At 44.1% G+C, this 14,740-nt stretch overlaps 1 protein-coding gene across 5 annotated transcripts in view; it reads right to left on the bottom strand.

Moving 5' to 3' along the window:
* itga7 (integrin, alpha 7) overlaps positions 1-14,740 on the bottom strand; it is a 32,470-nt gene that overhangs the window by 14,215 nt on the left and 3,515 nt on the right. For 2 of the 5 annotated variants that reach the window (XM_053867120.1, XM_053867117.1), the window contains exons 2-7: positions 4,552-4,679; positions 4,397-4,476; positions 4,062-4,317; positions 3,690-3,821; positions 3,187-3,294; positions 316-523 (exon numbers count right to left, since the gene is read on the bottom strand). In XM_053867120.1, the coding sequence (XP_053723095.1) occupies positions 316-523; positions 3,187-3,294; positions 3,690-3,821; positions 4,062-4,317; positions 4,397-4,476; positions 4,552-4,679 (912 nt within the window). The remainder of the gene's footprint in view (positions 1-315; positions 524-3,186; positions 3,295-3,689; positions 3,822-4,061; positions 4,318-4,396; positions 4,477-4,551; positions 4,680-14,740) is intronic. The other 3 variants (XM_053867118.1, XM_053867121.1, XM_053867119.1) reach the window with 2 other exon arrangements.

Below are 14,740 nucleotides of genomic sequence, written 5' to 3'. Positions count from 1 at the left end.
GAGAAGGCGTGGAGATGGTTCAAGAGAGGCGATCCGTGAACTATAGAAGCTGCCGAGGCACGAGTTGGGGACTGATCATCCCTGGCTGGGTCTCTCATGGGAGGACCTGTCATGTTGAAAGACCCCTTACACCCAAGGACCCATGGGATATGACACTAATGATGTGTCTAGGTTGATACTGGTGGCATCACCAGCCCCACTCCTGGTCCATGAATATGCATACACTGTGGGGCGGATGGTTCTAAGAACTCAGTGGATGCAGCAAGTCAGGGCCTCAGCATTTCCATATGTTAGCAGCTGACACGCCATCCTCACCCGTCTTTGTTGAGGTCCGTGGTTGCCACTGAGTATCCGAATGAAGATGCCAGCTCTTCCCCCCAGATGATGTGCTGCGGCACCAGGCGGTACACGTTATCCTTCCGCAGCAGCACCACGGCGCCCGTGTGGTTGGCTCGAGGCGCTCCTGCCAGAAAGGTCAACTCTCCCAGGCTCATTATCCCCATGGCAGAGTCCACAGAGAACCCTGAAGCCGGGACAGGAGAAGGGTGAGGGTTCGCTGTCGACGTCAGAATCCTCTCAGTGTAGCGTGCGCTGATCATCCTCTCCCTAATGAAATGCACGTCTAAAGTGTCTATTGATTTTGTGTCCAGCTCATGAATGGTGTAAGTGTCCCACTCGGGACTGGTGTCTGGTTATGATGTTAACTACAGGAGATCTATTAGGTTACACTTGATTACTCAAGAGATTCCCGAGTCCATGACTCGATCCGGGACGAGAATGTAAACATAGCAACAAAGGCATTCATCACATGTATTGCCCAAAGCATCGCCCACTCTGTGTGTCTGTCTATGTGTGAGTGCAAGAATGTGCTCCCTGATAAATCAATGGGCGACAAAGACAACTGGAGAGGTGTGTGTTCTTTGTGGAAATGTTTGCGTGTGTGCAGTGAGATCCCTTTTACAGCTGTGATAAATGACACGACATCGAAACATTTCACACCAGAAGAAGCAAACATGCATCTGGCTTCGGTGAGACATGCAAAAATCAAATAGGTTTTCAAAGACTATCCAAATAAGTTGGTTAATTCCAGCATGCAGACAAAACAGAGACAAACAGCTCCACGGTGGCGGTGTGGAATGCGACATCAGGGCTGCAGTAAAACCCGGCTGACAGAGACAAGGTGCAACTGTTGCCACACATGGAGGCTCGACGCAGTAAAACCTGAATGGGAAAAGTCACCCATAGATTACCATAAAGTTGGGGGGGGTGGAGAAGGTTGGGTCCACCTACTCGTTAAACTGTTTGCTTTCACTTTATAGAATTAGCCTTTGCCAATAAAGTTCAGTGGGAAGGTGCGGTTTTGTTGAGTCCAAATTTCTCTTTTGCCAGCTCAAGGCACTAACAGTGGAACTAAAGATCCAAAGAGGACTGTTCAGCCTAAAGTTGGGCTTAGCTTGCAAAGGTAACTTTTTACCGAGGCTGCATATGTTGCTGTATATTTGGCCCACCTAACTTCAAATGTGTTCTGAAATTCAATAGATAGTGTACCAGCATTTTGGATTTTTTTTTTTTTACCCCTACCCAAAAAATTCCTGCACTCGTTTTTTATGATTTGGACTGACATAAATATTGTTTTTTATTTGCAGCATCTTGTACTGATGATGGAAGGATCCGGGGACTGTGTGATGATTTCTCTAGTGCACCCCGATGTTTCTCAACAAGGCTAAGTTCTGGACCCATTTTTTTTTTTCATTTTTCTATTTTTAATTATTATTATTATTATTATTATTTTTGCTTTGTTTTTTGGCCAGGCAGTGTAGAAAAAGACCAATTCCATTTAACACTGTCTCAACAAGTAGTTTACATTGGCAGAGAATTTTTTTTAACTGAATTGGAATATTGGATAATACTGGATGAAAAAACAATATTGGAATGGAAAAATTTCATTTGCATTCATTTATTTAGCATCACCATGGGCTTTTTCAACTTGAAATCAAAAAGGTTTCAGCCAAGTGTTTTTGTAGTTGTTGTTATGTTTAGAGGGTTTTTTGTTTGTTTGTTTTTTATCTGTTTAACGCTGTATCTTTGTTTTTTTTTGTTTTTCTACAACATTAAATATATTGTGTTTTTTTATTCAATTTAATTTTTGATTTAGACTCCCTCAGCGCTTGAAGAGAAATGGAAAGATGAACACTGATGATGATGTTTTAGTCTATTTGGCGTGCATTTTTTCTTTCCTGCAGGCAAGGTGATTGTCATCAATGTCCATTCAACTCGGCATATTTTCATTTAGTATGCAATAACTTTCAGCTCTTTTTTTATCTGCCTCCCTTTTCTCAACATCTTTGTGGTGTCCATTTTTGATGCTAATTTTATTTTTTTTTCCCAGCCAATATGTGTTTTGTTTTCGTTTTTTTACTGCCAGTGAAAGCTGGCACCGTTTTAGAACTTGCTTGGTCGGAATTGAAAAACACATACTGTATTACTGTGATCAAAACTGTTTACCAGTGGACCGTTTGCACTCTGTGTGAGAATCAAAGAAGTATTAGTCAGAGGTCAGATTTCAGTAAACATGCTAATGTGTAAGTGATTGTTAAGGATCAATGAAAACATGTGAGAGGTGAATGAAGGCTAAAACGTCAGGAGGGAATTAGCGTTGTCAAGGAGACGGCTCTATATGGAGAAGGTCAGACGGCAGAGAGGTATGTGAATGGAGAGATTCTTCGTCCACAAACTCAGTGAGCAGAAATAACCGCAAACTTTCTACAAAGTCAAAAAGAGTTAAAAAGCTCGGCAGACACACGTCACTGGAAAGACATCAGCTATGAATTTTGACTAAGTCACAATATTCTAGCAACTCTACTACTGTTAGTTAAACCAGTGACTACTCAAAACCACTGACTCTATTTAGGAGGAAATTAGCACCAAGTAAACCCAGGTTTTTCAGAGAAACACTCACATGCAAAGGGCAGACCAACGACAGACAAACTGGAAGGAGACAGCTGTCAGTGCCAGGATAGAACCAAGCACATGCACTAGCTGCCCCTTGACAGTCATGAAGTCTGACAGAGAATATAGATCCATGAATCTATATAGTTAGACAAAAACTTGACAGACGAAGACAGACAGGAGGGTTCCACTACAAGCCCAGTCCGGTTCAAACAGTAACACCTCACGCCTACAAACCTAAGTAGCTATTATGAGCTACGTCCTCAAAGGGTGAGGGCCGACTGGAGGGCTCCAGAGTTTTGTACAGCAGTGCGTCCTCAACGGGGCTAGCCATGAACAAGAGCCCTGTGGCCCAATGAGGCAAAAAAAAAGGTAGGAAAGAGAGGTGGATGGATGGTAGTGGTAGGGCAGTGAGGGGGAGGTGAAATGGTGAGGGAGGGAAAGGGTGAAAAGAGGGGGAAACAAGGGGAGAGGAGGTGCAGGTGAGACAAGCTGTGACTGATTGGTGTTTCGCCTTTCAGGTGACGGAGCGGCTTTATCGGCAGAACCGCTCCACACCTGGTGGAGTGACGGCAAGTCGGGCTCAGACTGACCAATCGCCGCTACTTTGAGAATGGCTCGGTTTGGGATTGAAGCTCAGTGATATTCGGGGCGGAGTCTGAGCCCGGGTGTCGTCCTCCACCGGCCCCCTCGTCCTCTCCTGTGCACGAGCAGCAGTGAGCGAGGAGGGCAAGTCCTACCCAGGTAACTGTGGTAGGGCAAAGGGATCAGCTTGGCATTCAGCTGTTTCTGATCTGCCACCTCGTAGGGCCCGTCGTCATAGAAACCCAGGTTGAGGAGGGTCTGGTTCAGAAGCTGAACGCGCATTTCACCTGCAAAATAAATCAGTGAGGCAACAACAGAGCGATCATCAACACGCACCGAGGTGCCACATGACAACTGGGAGGCCAAATATTTTCACTCAACATTGCCTGGGACTCTTTTTTTTTAAGCTCAACAGACCCACATGGTGCGATAGCAACATTGCAACGTGCGATAGCAACATTGACTGAGTGAATTTGTTTTCCATCATGGATTGGCATAATAATAATAAAGTGAAACACATGTCATACCCTTCCAGTTGTATGTTCCTGGAGCCCCAAACAGAATGAAGTTGTTGTCCGGGGTGAAGCTGACTGAGAGACCCTGTTGACAGAAGCCAAACTGCTCATGTCCCTGCGGTCGCCCCTCGCAAAACTTCCACTCTCCCCCATCAAGGTCGTCTCGCTCCGTCAGGTCTTCGCTCAGGACGTAACACCGGCCGATGGGGTCTCGGGTCTCTGAGGCGTGATTCACGCGCTGCCTTAGCTCGTACAGGTGAGCGCAGGTCTAGACCGAAACAGAGACTTTTTTTAATCAGCTTGTAATAATAATAATTGTGTAATAACATTGCAATGTGGGTACTCACCACCACCTTTCCACCGATGCCCTGGCTCTTGACCGTGACCCCCAGCCACTGGTTGTCTTTGCTCTCCCTCCTCAGGTTCACTGTGGGGACACAAGTCTTTGTGAGCTAAACATTAAAAATCTGATGGAGTTGGGGAAACAAATCCGGAGACCCACCATCTCCATCAATGTCCACTCGCTCGCAGTCGTACTCCTCAGGCGTGATCGGACACTTGAACAAGGCTCCTGGCCTGGTCCCCCGCAGCAACCCTCGCCCTGCCGCCTGCGGCGCTCCCACCAGGATCCTGAGAAGGCATCAGTGATATTAAACACAATGGTTGCTTTGTGCTTTAAGTCCCAGTGGGACAGTTCCTGGCAAGAATCAATTTGTTTAGTGGACAGTACCAAATTTAACATCAGACCGGCTTCATTTAGAGAAAGCAGGAGACACCCGGATGGCAATCTATCGCAGAGGTCATTGAGGGGCAGACAGCCACTCGCTTTAAACAATTCATCTGCACGTAAAAGTGGGAGGAAATAAGGATTTGTCAGGTTGTCCAACAGAAATTTGGGATCCATAAATTGAGCTGTGGCCTCTCCTGCGTAACATTTCTCTCCACGCGAACATGTTCCCTCCTGGGACACCGATTTCCTCCCGTCGTCTTTAAAAGAATGTATTTGTGGAATTGGCCGTGGTCATTAATGTGAGTGGTTATTTGACATTTGATGGACAGTCTCTCGAAATGCAACATGATTCAGCGATCTGCAACCCTGGCAGAGAAAAGGAGGTCTGAATCAGATCCTCCTTTTACGGGGTTTCCAGTCAGGTAGCCATCGCATCATCCTCCTGGTTCACTTCAATCACACCAACAACAAACAAGCTTGAATTGTTGCAGTGCATTATGAGATGACATAAGAAAAAAAATTCATGTTTTTTGTTTGCATCGATTCATTTTGGGCTTGTTTAACTTTACTTTAGGAAAAGCTCTGTGGCAGTGTGGGCATCCTGTAAGTTCTGATCTTGAATGAACTCTCCCTCTCTAATCTCTGGATGTTAGCAACTGCCTGCAGCCAGGCCATGATTCTGTTGAGACTATTTTTTGTAAAGGAAAAGTATGTTTATCATCTCTCTCCCGGTTTCTTGAAGGCCTGCACATTATTTCTAACAAAAAAAAACTGACCATACATTTGCTGTCATCATGACAGCCTCCAATGGAACTGGAGGCCACAGCCAGCACTTGTCTACTAAAATACTGCCGAGACCACCTGCAGTCTCTGCACACACGGTGACGTTATCTGGATTTAAAACTGAATCTGGACCCCACTGTGGAGTCTCAGCAGGCCCAATCTTTCCAGAAAACATCAGCGGAGCTTTCACCACCGGTGTCGATATGCAGGCTGGAGGAAACGCTTTATTCTCAGAGAGGTGGTTGCTGATATTTTAGGGCCGGAGTTGCTGCCCTCTGCCTTATTAGGAGAGGCTGATTCAGACCAGGATGCTATTTAAAAACAGAACATTCCACCTCACAGTGTCGGACACGGCTAATGCACAGGAGCCGGGGGGAACAGAATAGACCAGGGGGAGCGAGTCATCAGTCATAAAAGACTGGTGGAGCATTGTAAATACATATCTGGCGGCTCAAACGCCCATCTCACCCTTCCTCCCTTCTTCATATGTGAAGACTTTTCAACGTCCGCGAGGCTGGGAAGTATTCTTGCCTATTAATATAGCCACGCAAGCGGATAGCCACGCAGAGGAACCCAAACAGATATGTGGACACACAAGCGGTCAGACAACTTTCAGTCAGCTGTAACAGGAGTGGGAAGCAGCAGCAGCCAAGTGACCTTTGTGCTTGATGATTGAAATGGTTGTGATTGCTGCAGTGCATTATGTGGAGCTTATTCAGACTGCAACCTTAGAATGCTCATCTGCCCGCCCAAATATTTGGGCTGATTTGGAGTCTCTTGAATCTTTTAAGCATTTTAGATATACATACGAATCGCAAGACAATGAAATATGTTTCGCCGAAAATAAAAATAAAAACTAAAAATGAATCTAGAATTCAAGAACCATGAAGATGAGGTAAGAACCAATGTCCATCTTTCTTTAAGGTGATGATCGAGGTGCAAGAAATTGATCATGAATTTCAGTGGAATTCATTGCAATTGGAGAAAGCATATCTGTGGTCTGTTCAGTCACCAAAGACTCGCTGTCTCCTTGTTTGGAGGAGGTCTGCGCTCTCTGAATGTTTTACGTGTTTTGGATCAAAAGTTTAGAATGAGTTTTGAAACAGAAAAAAGGAGGTTTGTATCCAAATCATTTCTCACAGGTATGTAAACTTTTATTTTCTGTTTTTGTTTCAAATCATAATCTTCATCATCATCTTGAACTTTTTCCTGCAGGTTTGTATATCATCAATGTCCATTCAACTATGCATATTTTCCTTCAGTATGCATTAACCTTCAGCTTTTCTTTTTTTGTATCTGCCTCCGTTTTCTCAACAACACACCTCTTGCGACACTGTAGCCAAGCATGAATCCCGCCTTCCTCTCACCTCGTCCCTAACAAGTTGTCATCTGTGTATCCCCTCACTTTAGTTTACATAGCCACCATTTTTATTGCTGGGTGAAATACTTTTGATATTTATGATACGACATTAATGGTGAGCTGAGTTCAACAACAGAGATTAAGTAGAGAAGAGCTTAGCATTCCTCACCAGCTCATACACCAGTTCAGTTGCTTGACTTTACAGGGAATAGACTGTGACTCACCACTGAATAACTGTGGAGATGCCCTCAATTCGACACAGATAAAATGTCAACGGTGAACAGTCGTCACCGCCACAAACGCCTGTGCTGTACCATTGTGTAGCACTGAGTCACAGAATGTGTCATCGCTCCTCTCCAGCTCATCTTTCCTCATGTGACACAAAGCACAAGTCCAACAGGTCATATGGTGTCAAACATGTAGCTTACACCAAGACTTAAGATTTCAAGTATCTAATTGAGAGTTTATTGCGAGCTTCTTCTAATGAATCTCAGTCTCTTGTGTAGAAATGATCGATTATCGCCATCATCATATACATATTATCTTGTATGGATCCCCCAATAATTCCATAACCCCAGCATGGATGAGAGCATGTGCTTATTGAGGAGTCTGTTCACTGACCCCAACACGCATTCCCTCCCCTCCCCCACCCACTCCCTCTCTTGTGCTCCTTCCCGCCTGACCCCCCACCACTCACCCCTTCAAACAAAGTGCATTAAATATACAACACAGGAGGAACTTCAAATCCATGCCTGAAACATGCACGAGATGAGCAACAGCATTACGGTCAGCGTTGTCAAAACTTGCTCTTGTGTTACTCTCCTCAATGCCACCAGTCAATTTCCACACATTACCAGCTTCCTATCTTTTGAACTTGTCGATCAGAGCAGGGGTTTCGTGGCCCTTGACTTGCCCCGCCGTCTGCCCTCCATGAGCACAAAGTCAACCTTATATTGTCTTTCAGAATCTATTTTGATTTGTATTTTGTTGTTTAGCTGCATTGTTTTGGTTTTTTTTTCAAATCACAGTCTCCTCCTGATAAGTCGAGCACCGGCCCCCAGCAAGAGTCCCTTGTCATCATGTGGTCGCCTGGGTTTGTGGATTTCTCAGACCTATTCTAGCCTCCTCTGACCCTTTTCCATTCTTCCAGGGACAGCCTGTGTGTCTACTACACTCTGTAACATCACCATAAACTGATGGAGTGGGGTGTTTATGAGCATTGCTCAACCGCAACCCTCACACCAACAAGGTGCGGACCACTTTATCTATGCTTTCAGATGAAAATATTCCGTATGAGCAGCACCCGGCCACCAGGAACAAGGGTCTCCCAAAGGTCAGATGCCAGAATGTGAAATCACCTGGACAGCAGTACTGCCCTTCTCCTGGCAATCCTGTGTTTTGTTTGGTGCTTTCTCATTATTCCCTGTGTTGTGTTATGGATGCACGGTTAAGTCAGTGCCTTCAGTATATTGCTACAAGAATGTTCACATCTTACAATTCAGTTCTCATTGTTCCTCACATGTTGTGATTCAACGAGACCCGTAGAACAGAGGGAAGCAGACCGTGCCCTACTTCCTTAACAGTCCTGCTTAACAGCTGACAACTAGGTAGCACACTACATATCGGCAACAACCACAAGAAAATCTCATAGGAGGTGGGTTCTCAGCACCTGAAAAACTCACATGTACATGACTCAGAAAAGTGGGAGAGGGCCTTGAAGGTCACCCAAGTATAGGAAGGAAAAAGGTTTTTTCAATCTATAGTGACTTGCCCTCTGTGTGGAATATGATACCGCAAATGGGTATCGATCCATCATCAAGAAACTGAAAGGACAGCGTTGCTCATACCTACACCAAAATGTCTTCATCCTAAAAGCTCTTAATGTCCTCTCAATAGGCAGCTGGTCTTATTGAGCCTGTAGGGAAGACTCTCAACCCAACCGCCGTCTGAAACAGGGTGAAGTCGATTTACTACTATATACAGGAACAAGAACTTCATAAGAAAAAAGTATTTAAAGAGATCAATGCTGAAGCAAATAAAAGTGAAAATAAAGATACTAATGGTTATATGATTTATTTGACTTAAATAGTATTTTTCAGATTTTCCATTGTAAATAAATACATATGTGACAGTTACTTATCTAAGTAGTAAATATCAGCAAGGAACATTATCCCAAAATAATCTGTCTTTTAATAATCTTATTTTTCACTGAAGGAAAAAGTAGAAAGGAAAATTTCACAAGCTATATTTAGAATGGAAATAGTAATGACTAATAACGATAGATTGTTTCATTGTTTCACTCTGATTTCCCATGGGCCACCCAAAGTCACAGCTCCCCCCGGCTGCACCTTGCCCAGGTCTGCGCTGAGACGTCACAGTGGTGCGGCAGGTTATGAAATTCCATTCACACTGCTCTACAGACCGCAGCTCTATAGGATCAGCATGGGGGAGAGAAGCCTGAGCTCCTCTGTTGTGCAGCACTGACCTCTGACCTAGACACACAAACACATAGGAGCAAAAGGACAACGCGTGCAGGCATGCGAGAGTCAAGAATAGTTTGAAATGAAATGAAAATGAAAAATGATTTGATGACGCAGAGCGAAGACGCGAAGGACACGCAGCAACTGTGTAAACGCAGGATCAACGACAGAGCAGACAACCTGCCTCATAAAACGTCCCAGAATCGTACGCTTCTTTCACCTGGCTCTCTCTATGACAAGAGAGCAGCAGCTGAGAATGAGGTGAATCATCATGTGCACAAACATTTAGTTTCTCTCACGGTGGAAATTGGCCAGGCGAAGCCAACAGGAGAGAGACGGAGACAGCTGCCCTCGGACACGGAGCCCTCGGGACCCGGCGTGGTTCATTGCCCGCGTACAGTGCATGACTCAACTTCCTGTCCCAATGTTTGGCTCATTGTCTCCAAGTGTGTGTTGGGAAATTATCTGGGGGAAATGTGTTTCCTCTGCATAAAGTTTCAGGAAACTGGAAGACAATACAAAAAAGTGAATTTAAATCAAGTGCTGGCATTCGATATACTTTTCTTCATGTATTCTTTATGTGTCTTCATATTTTATTGATACATACATACAAGCGCTTGGCAGTTTGATTCAAACTTTAGGCCTCGACTGTGTGAGTAGTGTCTGCACTTTTTACTTGACAATGTCGCTTGATGGCTGGATGTGAACTCTGCATTCGTAGTCTCACCATAATACATTACATTTTACTTTAATCATGCCTCAAAAAAAAATACAAAAAACAAAAAAAAACATCCAGTTTTGTTCTCATGGTTCTTAGACAACTCCCAAACCCTTTTATATATGTGAATATGTTGCATTTTAACGCATTATTTTCTTCCACCATTTTAAAAAAAATTGGTATCCTGTCATCATGAATTCAGTTCCTTCATGAAAATCTGTTTCTTATCTAGCGACCAACCCCTAAAAGCAGAAAAATATACCCAACTTCATCTTGAAACCAAACACCCCACATCTAAGCCCGCTCCCTCAGTATTGATCAAGTCAGCAGCTATTTCCAGGCGTATGGTAATGCCTGACCCTCCGGACCATGTTATAAGGAGAGCCACATCCACATCTGTTTCCTCGCGTCTCCCGCGCCTCATCGATCTTGAGGTTCTTCTCTCGCTCTTGAATTCCTCCCCCTCACTTTCTCTGAGGAAGCACAGGTGCAGCAGATGAATAAGAATGAATCCATTTGTTTTTTAATTACACACACGACGGAGCCGTGATCCCACATATATTCGAGTCACACGTTGATTTACAAGATTCAAGTTACTGTTTTCTTTGTTATGAAAAGCATGTAATATCCGGATATATTTACGGCCGTCCGCTGACCTCAGGCCAGTGGTGAGTTTTCCATCTGCTAATTGATTCAACTGCGTCTTTATCAGTCAACCTGACACACACATTTAATCTAAGGGTCAGCGTGCCAAGATTTATTCATCCCCCAGCCTGCGTCTGTGTCCGAGCCCTCCCCCCATATGATACCGAGGTGATGCAGAGTCACCCCTAGACTCTTAAATAGATTCCGCTGATCATGATAATGACATATATTAGGAGGGGATGGATCATTCGACCAGCAGCAGAAATGTGTTTATGTCTGCAGCTTCTCCATCAGCTCTAGAGGTTCTCAGCGAGCACGTGGTCCACTGAGTAATATTCCTGAAAGCCGCCGTCCAGGCTGAAGCGCTTCCCACCGAGCTTTTGTCCTGGTCAGGACCGGGCAGTGGCGGAATGGCGAGAGAGCCAGGGGGAGAGAGTTCAATCTTAAAGCCAATACACTTAGCTCTGACTGATCTCTGGTATTTAAAAAAAAGCAGTGCGATTGAAGAGCGCCTGCATTTACAAGGCTTTCACGTGAATGGCCTCCATAGAGGTTCAGCAGCCCGAGGGACAATCCAGGAGAGCAGGAGAAATCATGAATTGAATTAGGAGAGGGCGAGGGGGGGAAAGTTCCTCTCGACTCTGTGGCGCGGGGTGGAAAAGTGTCTTTTATTTGGCTATTTAAATGCAAATCAGCCTTTAGTAATGTGGCATTGTGCGCAGAGGAGCTGTGCACTGCATGTTGGCACGCAGAGATGGACAAAATACATTTAGCTGAATGGAACTAAACAAACGCACAACCTATTTGAATAGATTATGAGTGATAGAAACAACTAGGAAAGCTGATGAAAGCTGAGGATTAACATTTTCCTTCATTTATTTAATCGTTTTTATAAGCAAGTTGAAAGTGGACACTGACTCACTATGTACAGGTCAATAGTACACACAAACCTGAAGTCATTTACTAGCTAGATACTATGGGCGAGTAGCAGCTGCATGTGGTTGAAATGACAATTCTTTTTCTGGCGTTGCGGCACAAATGGCTACAGTCAAAACACACACTTTAGCCAAACACATTTTTATTTATTAAATTAAAAAAAACAATGTGCCTAAGAGCTCAAATAAAACTCAATAACTGGTTTGGATTTGCAGATCATTGCAAGACAGTGTATTCATGTGACAGTGGTGGCGGGTGTATTTGTTTGTCTGTGTAATGCAGATACACAAGAAAGATTTTTCATGATAAAATCTGAGAGTGTGTCAAATTTTAGAATCATCTTTACCATCTGTAAACAGGTCATATCAAGGCAATGGTGTGAAGAAGCGGCTCCAGTCAAATAATAGTGGTTAAAATTGTGAGTGGCAAATATTCGATTAGATTGATGACCCACCACATAAAGACAAAAGAAAGCAAATGGATCACATTTACTCAACTGCAACAATGTAAAAGAAAATTACAAAAAAAAAAAAAATTAAAAGAATTACTGAAGAAATTCAACCCAGTAATGTGAGATATATATATATATATATATATATATATATATATATATATATATATATATATATATATATATATAATTTTGTTTAGATTATTTTTCTGACTTTTATGTCTGTCATGCGTCATGTGCCTTGTGCTTGCATTATATGGAAAATAAATTATTTTAATGAGTTGGATAAAGACAGAAAGTTGCTTAAGAATGAACCTCAATATCAATTTCTGATGTCACAGCACGTCGCTACGTTCAATATGCAGAGGCATAACAAATGATCAGATGTGGACTGAACATTCACAAGTTGTCCAGTCTACATTTCCTGCTTTTTTTCTTTAACCTCACACAACAGTCGGAGGTTGAAAAACCAGTATCTGTCTGAGACAAGAAAGGAAACATGGTCACAATCTAAAGGTGGTCAACGGTGAATCCTGAGATGAAAATAAAAGGGGAGCCTCTTTTCATGATGGTCCTAAAATACCCGTCTCCTTGGCGCTGAGCCACAGACCTCTCTATTATCGTGGCTTGTTAAAATAGCAGGATCTTTTTTCACGCCTCTATTTAATTCTGGTTACGAAACCACTTCATTTCTGATGGTTTCTTGACCGCGTCCTGGAGGATAGGACAAGTCTTCCACGGCAAATGCCAGAGAGAGCGGATGGGGAAGAGGAAGTCACCTGCATGCATGGAAACTATAATTCCCATAAGCGTCATAACAGAGACGGAACACAGCCTGTGTGTTTGAAGGACATGTTTTCATCCTTCTGTGAGGAAACAAGAGACAAGGCCGTGTGTCTCTGAGAAGGCACGAGAGCTGTCGCACGTGGAAGCACAGTCAGTGCAGTAAACATAATAGCGCTTCCATTTCTTTAATGAAAACACACAGAAGCTGTTGCTGTGATTGACAGCTGATGGGTAAGCCAGCTCGACTTCCTGTCCCCACAGGTCAGTGAACTATTAGAGGAAGCACCGCTCATCGCGGTATTAATAGCGTTTGCGCATAACTCAGACTCGAATGCCCTGGTGGAGATCCACTCTGAGATTAAGTTGCCTGACGACAACGAGCCAGAGAGATAATGTCTGCAGGCGTCAGAGAGATGCTGTCTTGAGGCTTTCTCCCACCCTGAGAGCAACATACCAACACCTACTTCAGATTTGACTAGAAGTTCTTCACATTGGTTCTGGTGTGCAGACTGCTTCTGATAATCTTCTACAACTCCAGTACAAAGTCACTTTTGCTTCAAAATCTAGGATGTCAACACTTTTAAAAGGGACCTAGACCCATGCTTCAGGCCTCAAACTGTACAAACAAATCTCTTTCCCCTTTGTTTTCAAAAGCATTGCTTTGCAAAACTTAACTCATGACATGCAGCCACATGAAATTACCGACAAGAATTGAATATGATGTAGTACCCATGCCCGGACACCGTGGAGTCGCTCTCACGGGATATGCACATGTGCATGCCAAGCCATGTAGTTACGGACTGGTGACTCGGTTGAGCTTTTGCTACAAGTCACACTTTGGTTTTGGTCGTACAGACAGTGTGAAAGCTGTGTTTAAAGTCCAGTCTGGGACCACGTATCCGAAAGATGCAGGTCCAGAGACTGAAAGCACTGGCTCTGTATGGTCTACCTTACTCTGAACTTGTGAGGCAACTCGGACCTCAGTCTATGGAGAGGTGGATTTGATACGTGACTCCTGTGGGTGTCAGCTGGTACCTCAGCATCGGACGCAGAACACTGCTGAAGTAAGCAGCAGTATTTTAAAAACATGTCAGCTGCAAAAGAATGTTCCTGTTGAGTGAACAAGTTGTCTAATGTGCATTTGTGCGGAGGGCGGAAACACAAACGTAACTCGACAAAGCAAGCCAAACACCGAGGTTTCTGGCCACATTAGCAAGAGTTTGGTATGAGAAGTGATGGAGCAACCAGATCATCAGAGGGACACCTCAAGTGGAGAAGTTTGGAGACTAGGTTAGGGAGGTCAGAGAGAGAGAGACAGGGAGCATGTTGGACGAAGAATCTTGGATGTTCCAGGCAAAAGAAGAATTGGGAGACCAACCATGAGGATGAAGGTAAAGGTGGAGGCTGACATGCTGTGGAACCCCAGGAAGAAGATGAAGCATTTGTTGGAGAATGTTGGTTAAAATAACAACCCCGGCCATTCAGCGAAAATATGGGGCGGGGTAAATTGGACTGTGGCCCATCAGGGTCTGGACCCATTGTGTGAAAGCAGATTCAGTCCGTCCTGGTCTCAAGTGGAGGCCATTCTGTGTGATGCAGTGAGAAGAAGTGAGGTCAATGAAGACATAGGAAGCGACTTGGATTGGGTTTGTGCCGAGAACCCATAGGGCTGGGGCTAGCGATAGCGGAATGGTCAGGACGCAGCATGAGGGACAACAGACTTAGAGAAACAAAAGGGTTCACTTCCCACTTACCAAATGACCAACTTCGGTGCCGAGTTCTGCGTTTTCCTTCATCAAAAT

This window comes from Synchiropus splendidus, chromosome 6, assembly GCF_027744825.2.
Source record: "Synchiropus splendidus isolate RoL2022-P1 chromosome 6, RoL_Sspl_1.0, whole genome shotgun sequence".
NCBI lineage: Eukaryota > Metazoa > Chordata > Actinopteri > Syngnathiformes > Callionymidae > Synchiropus > Synchiropus splendidus.
The sequence above is the reverse complement of the archived record's forward strand: the minus strand, read 5'-3'. Positions and strand labels throughout refer to the sequence as shown.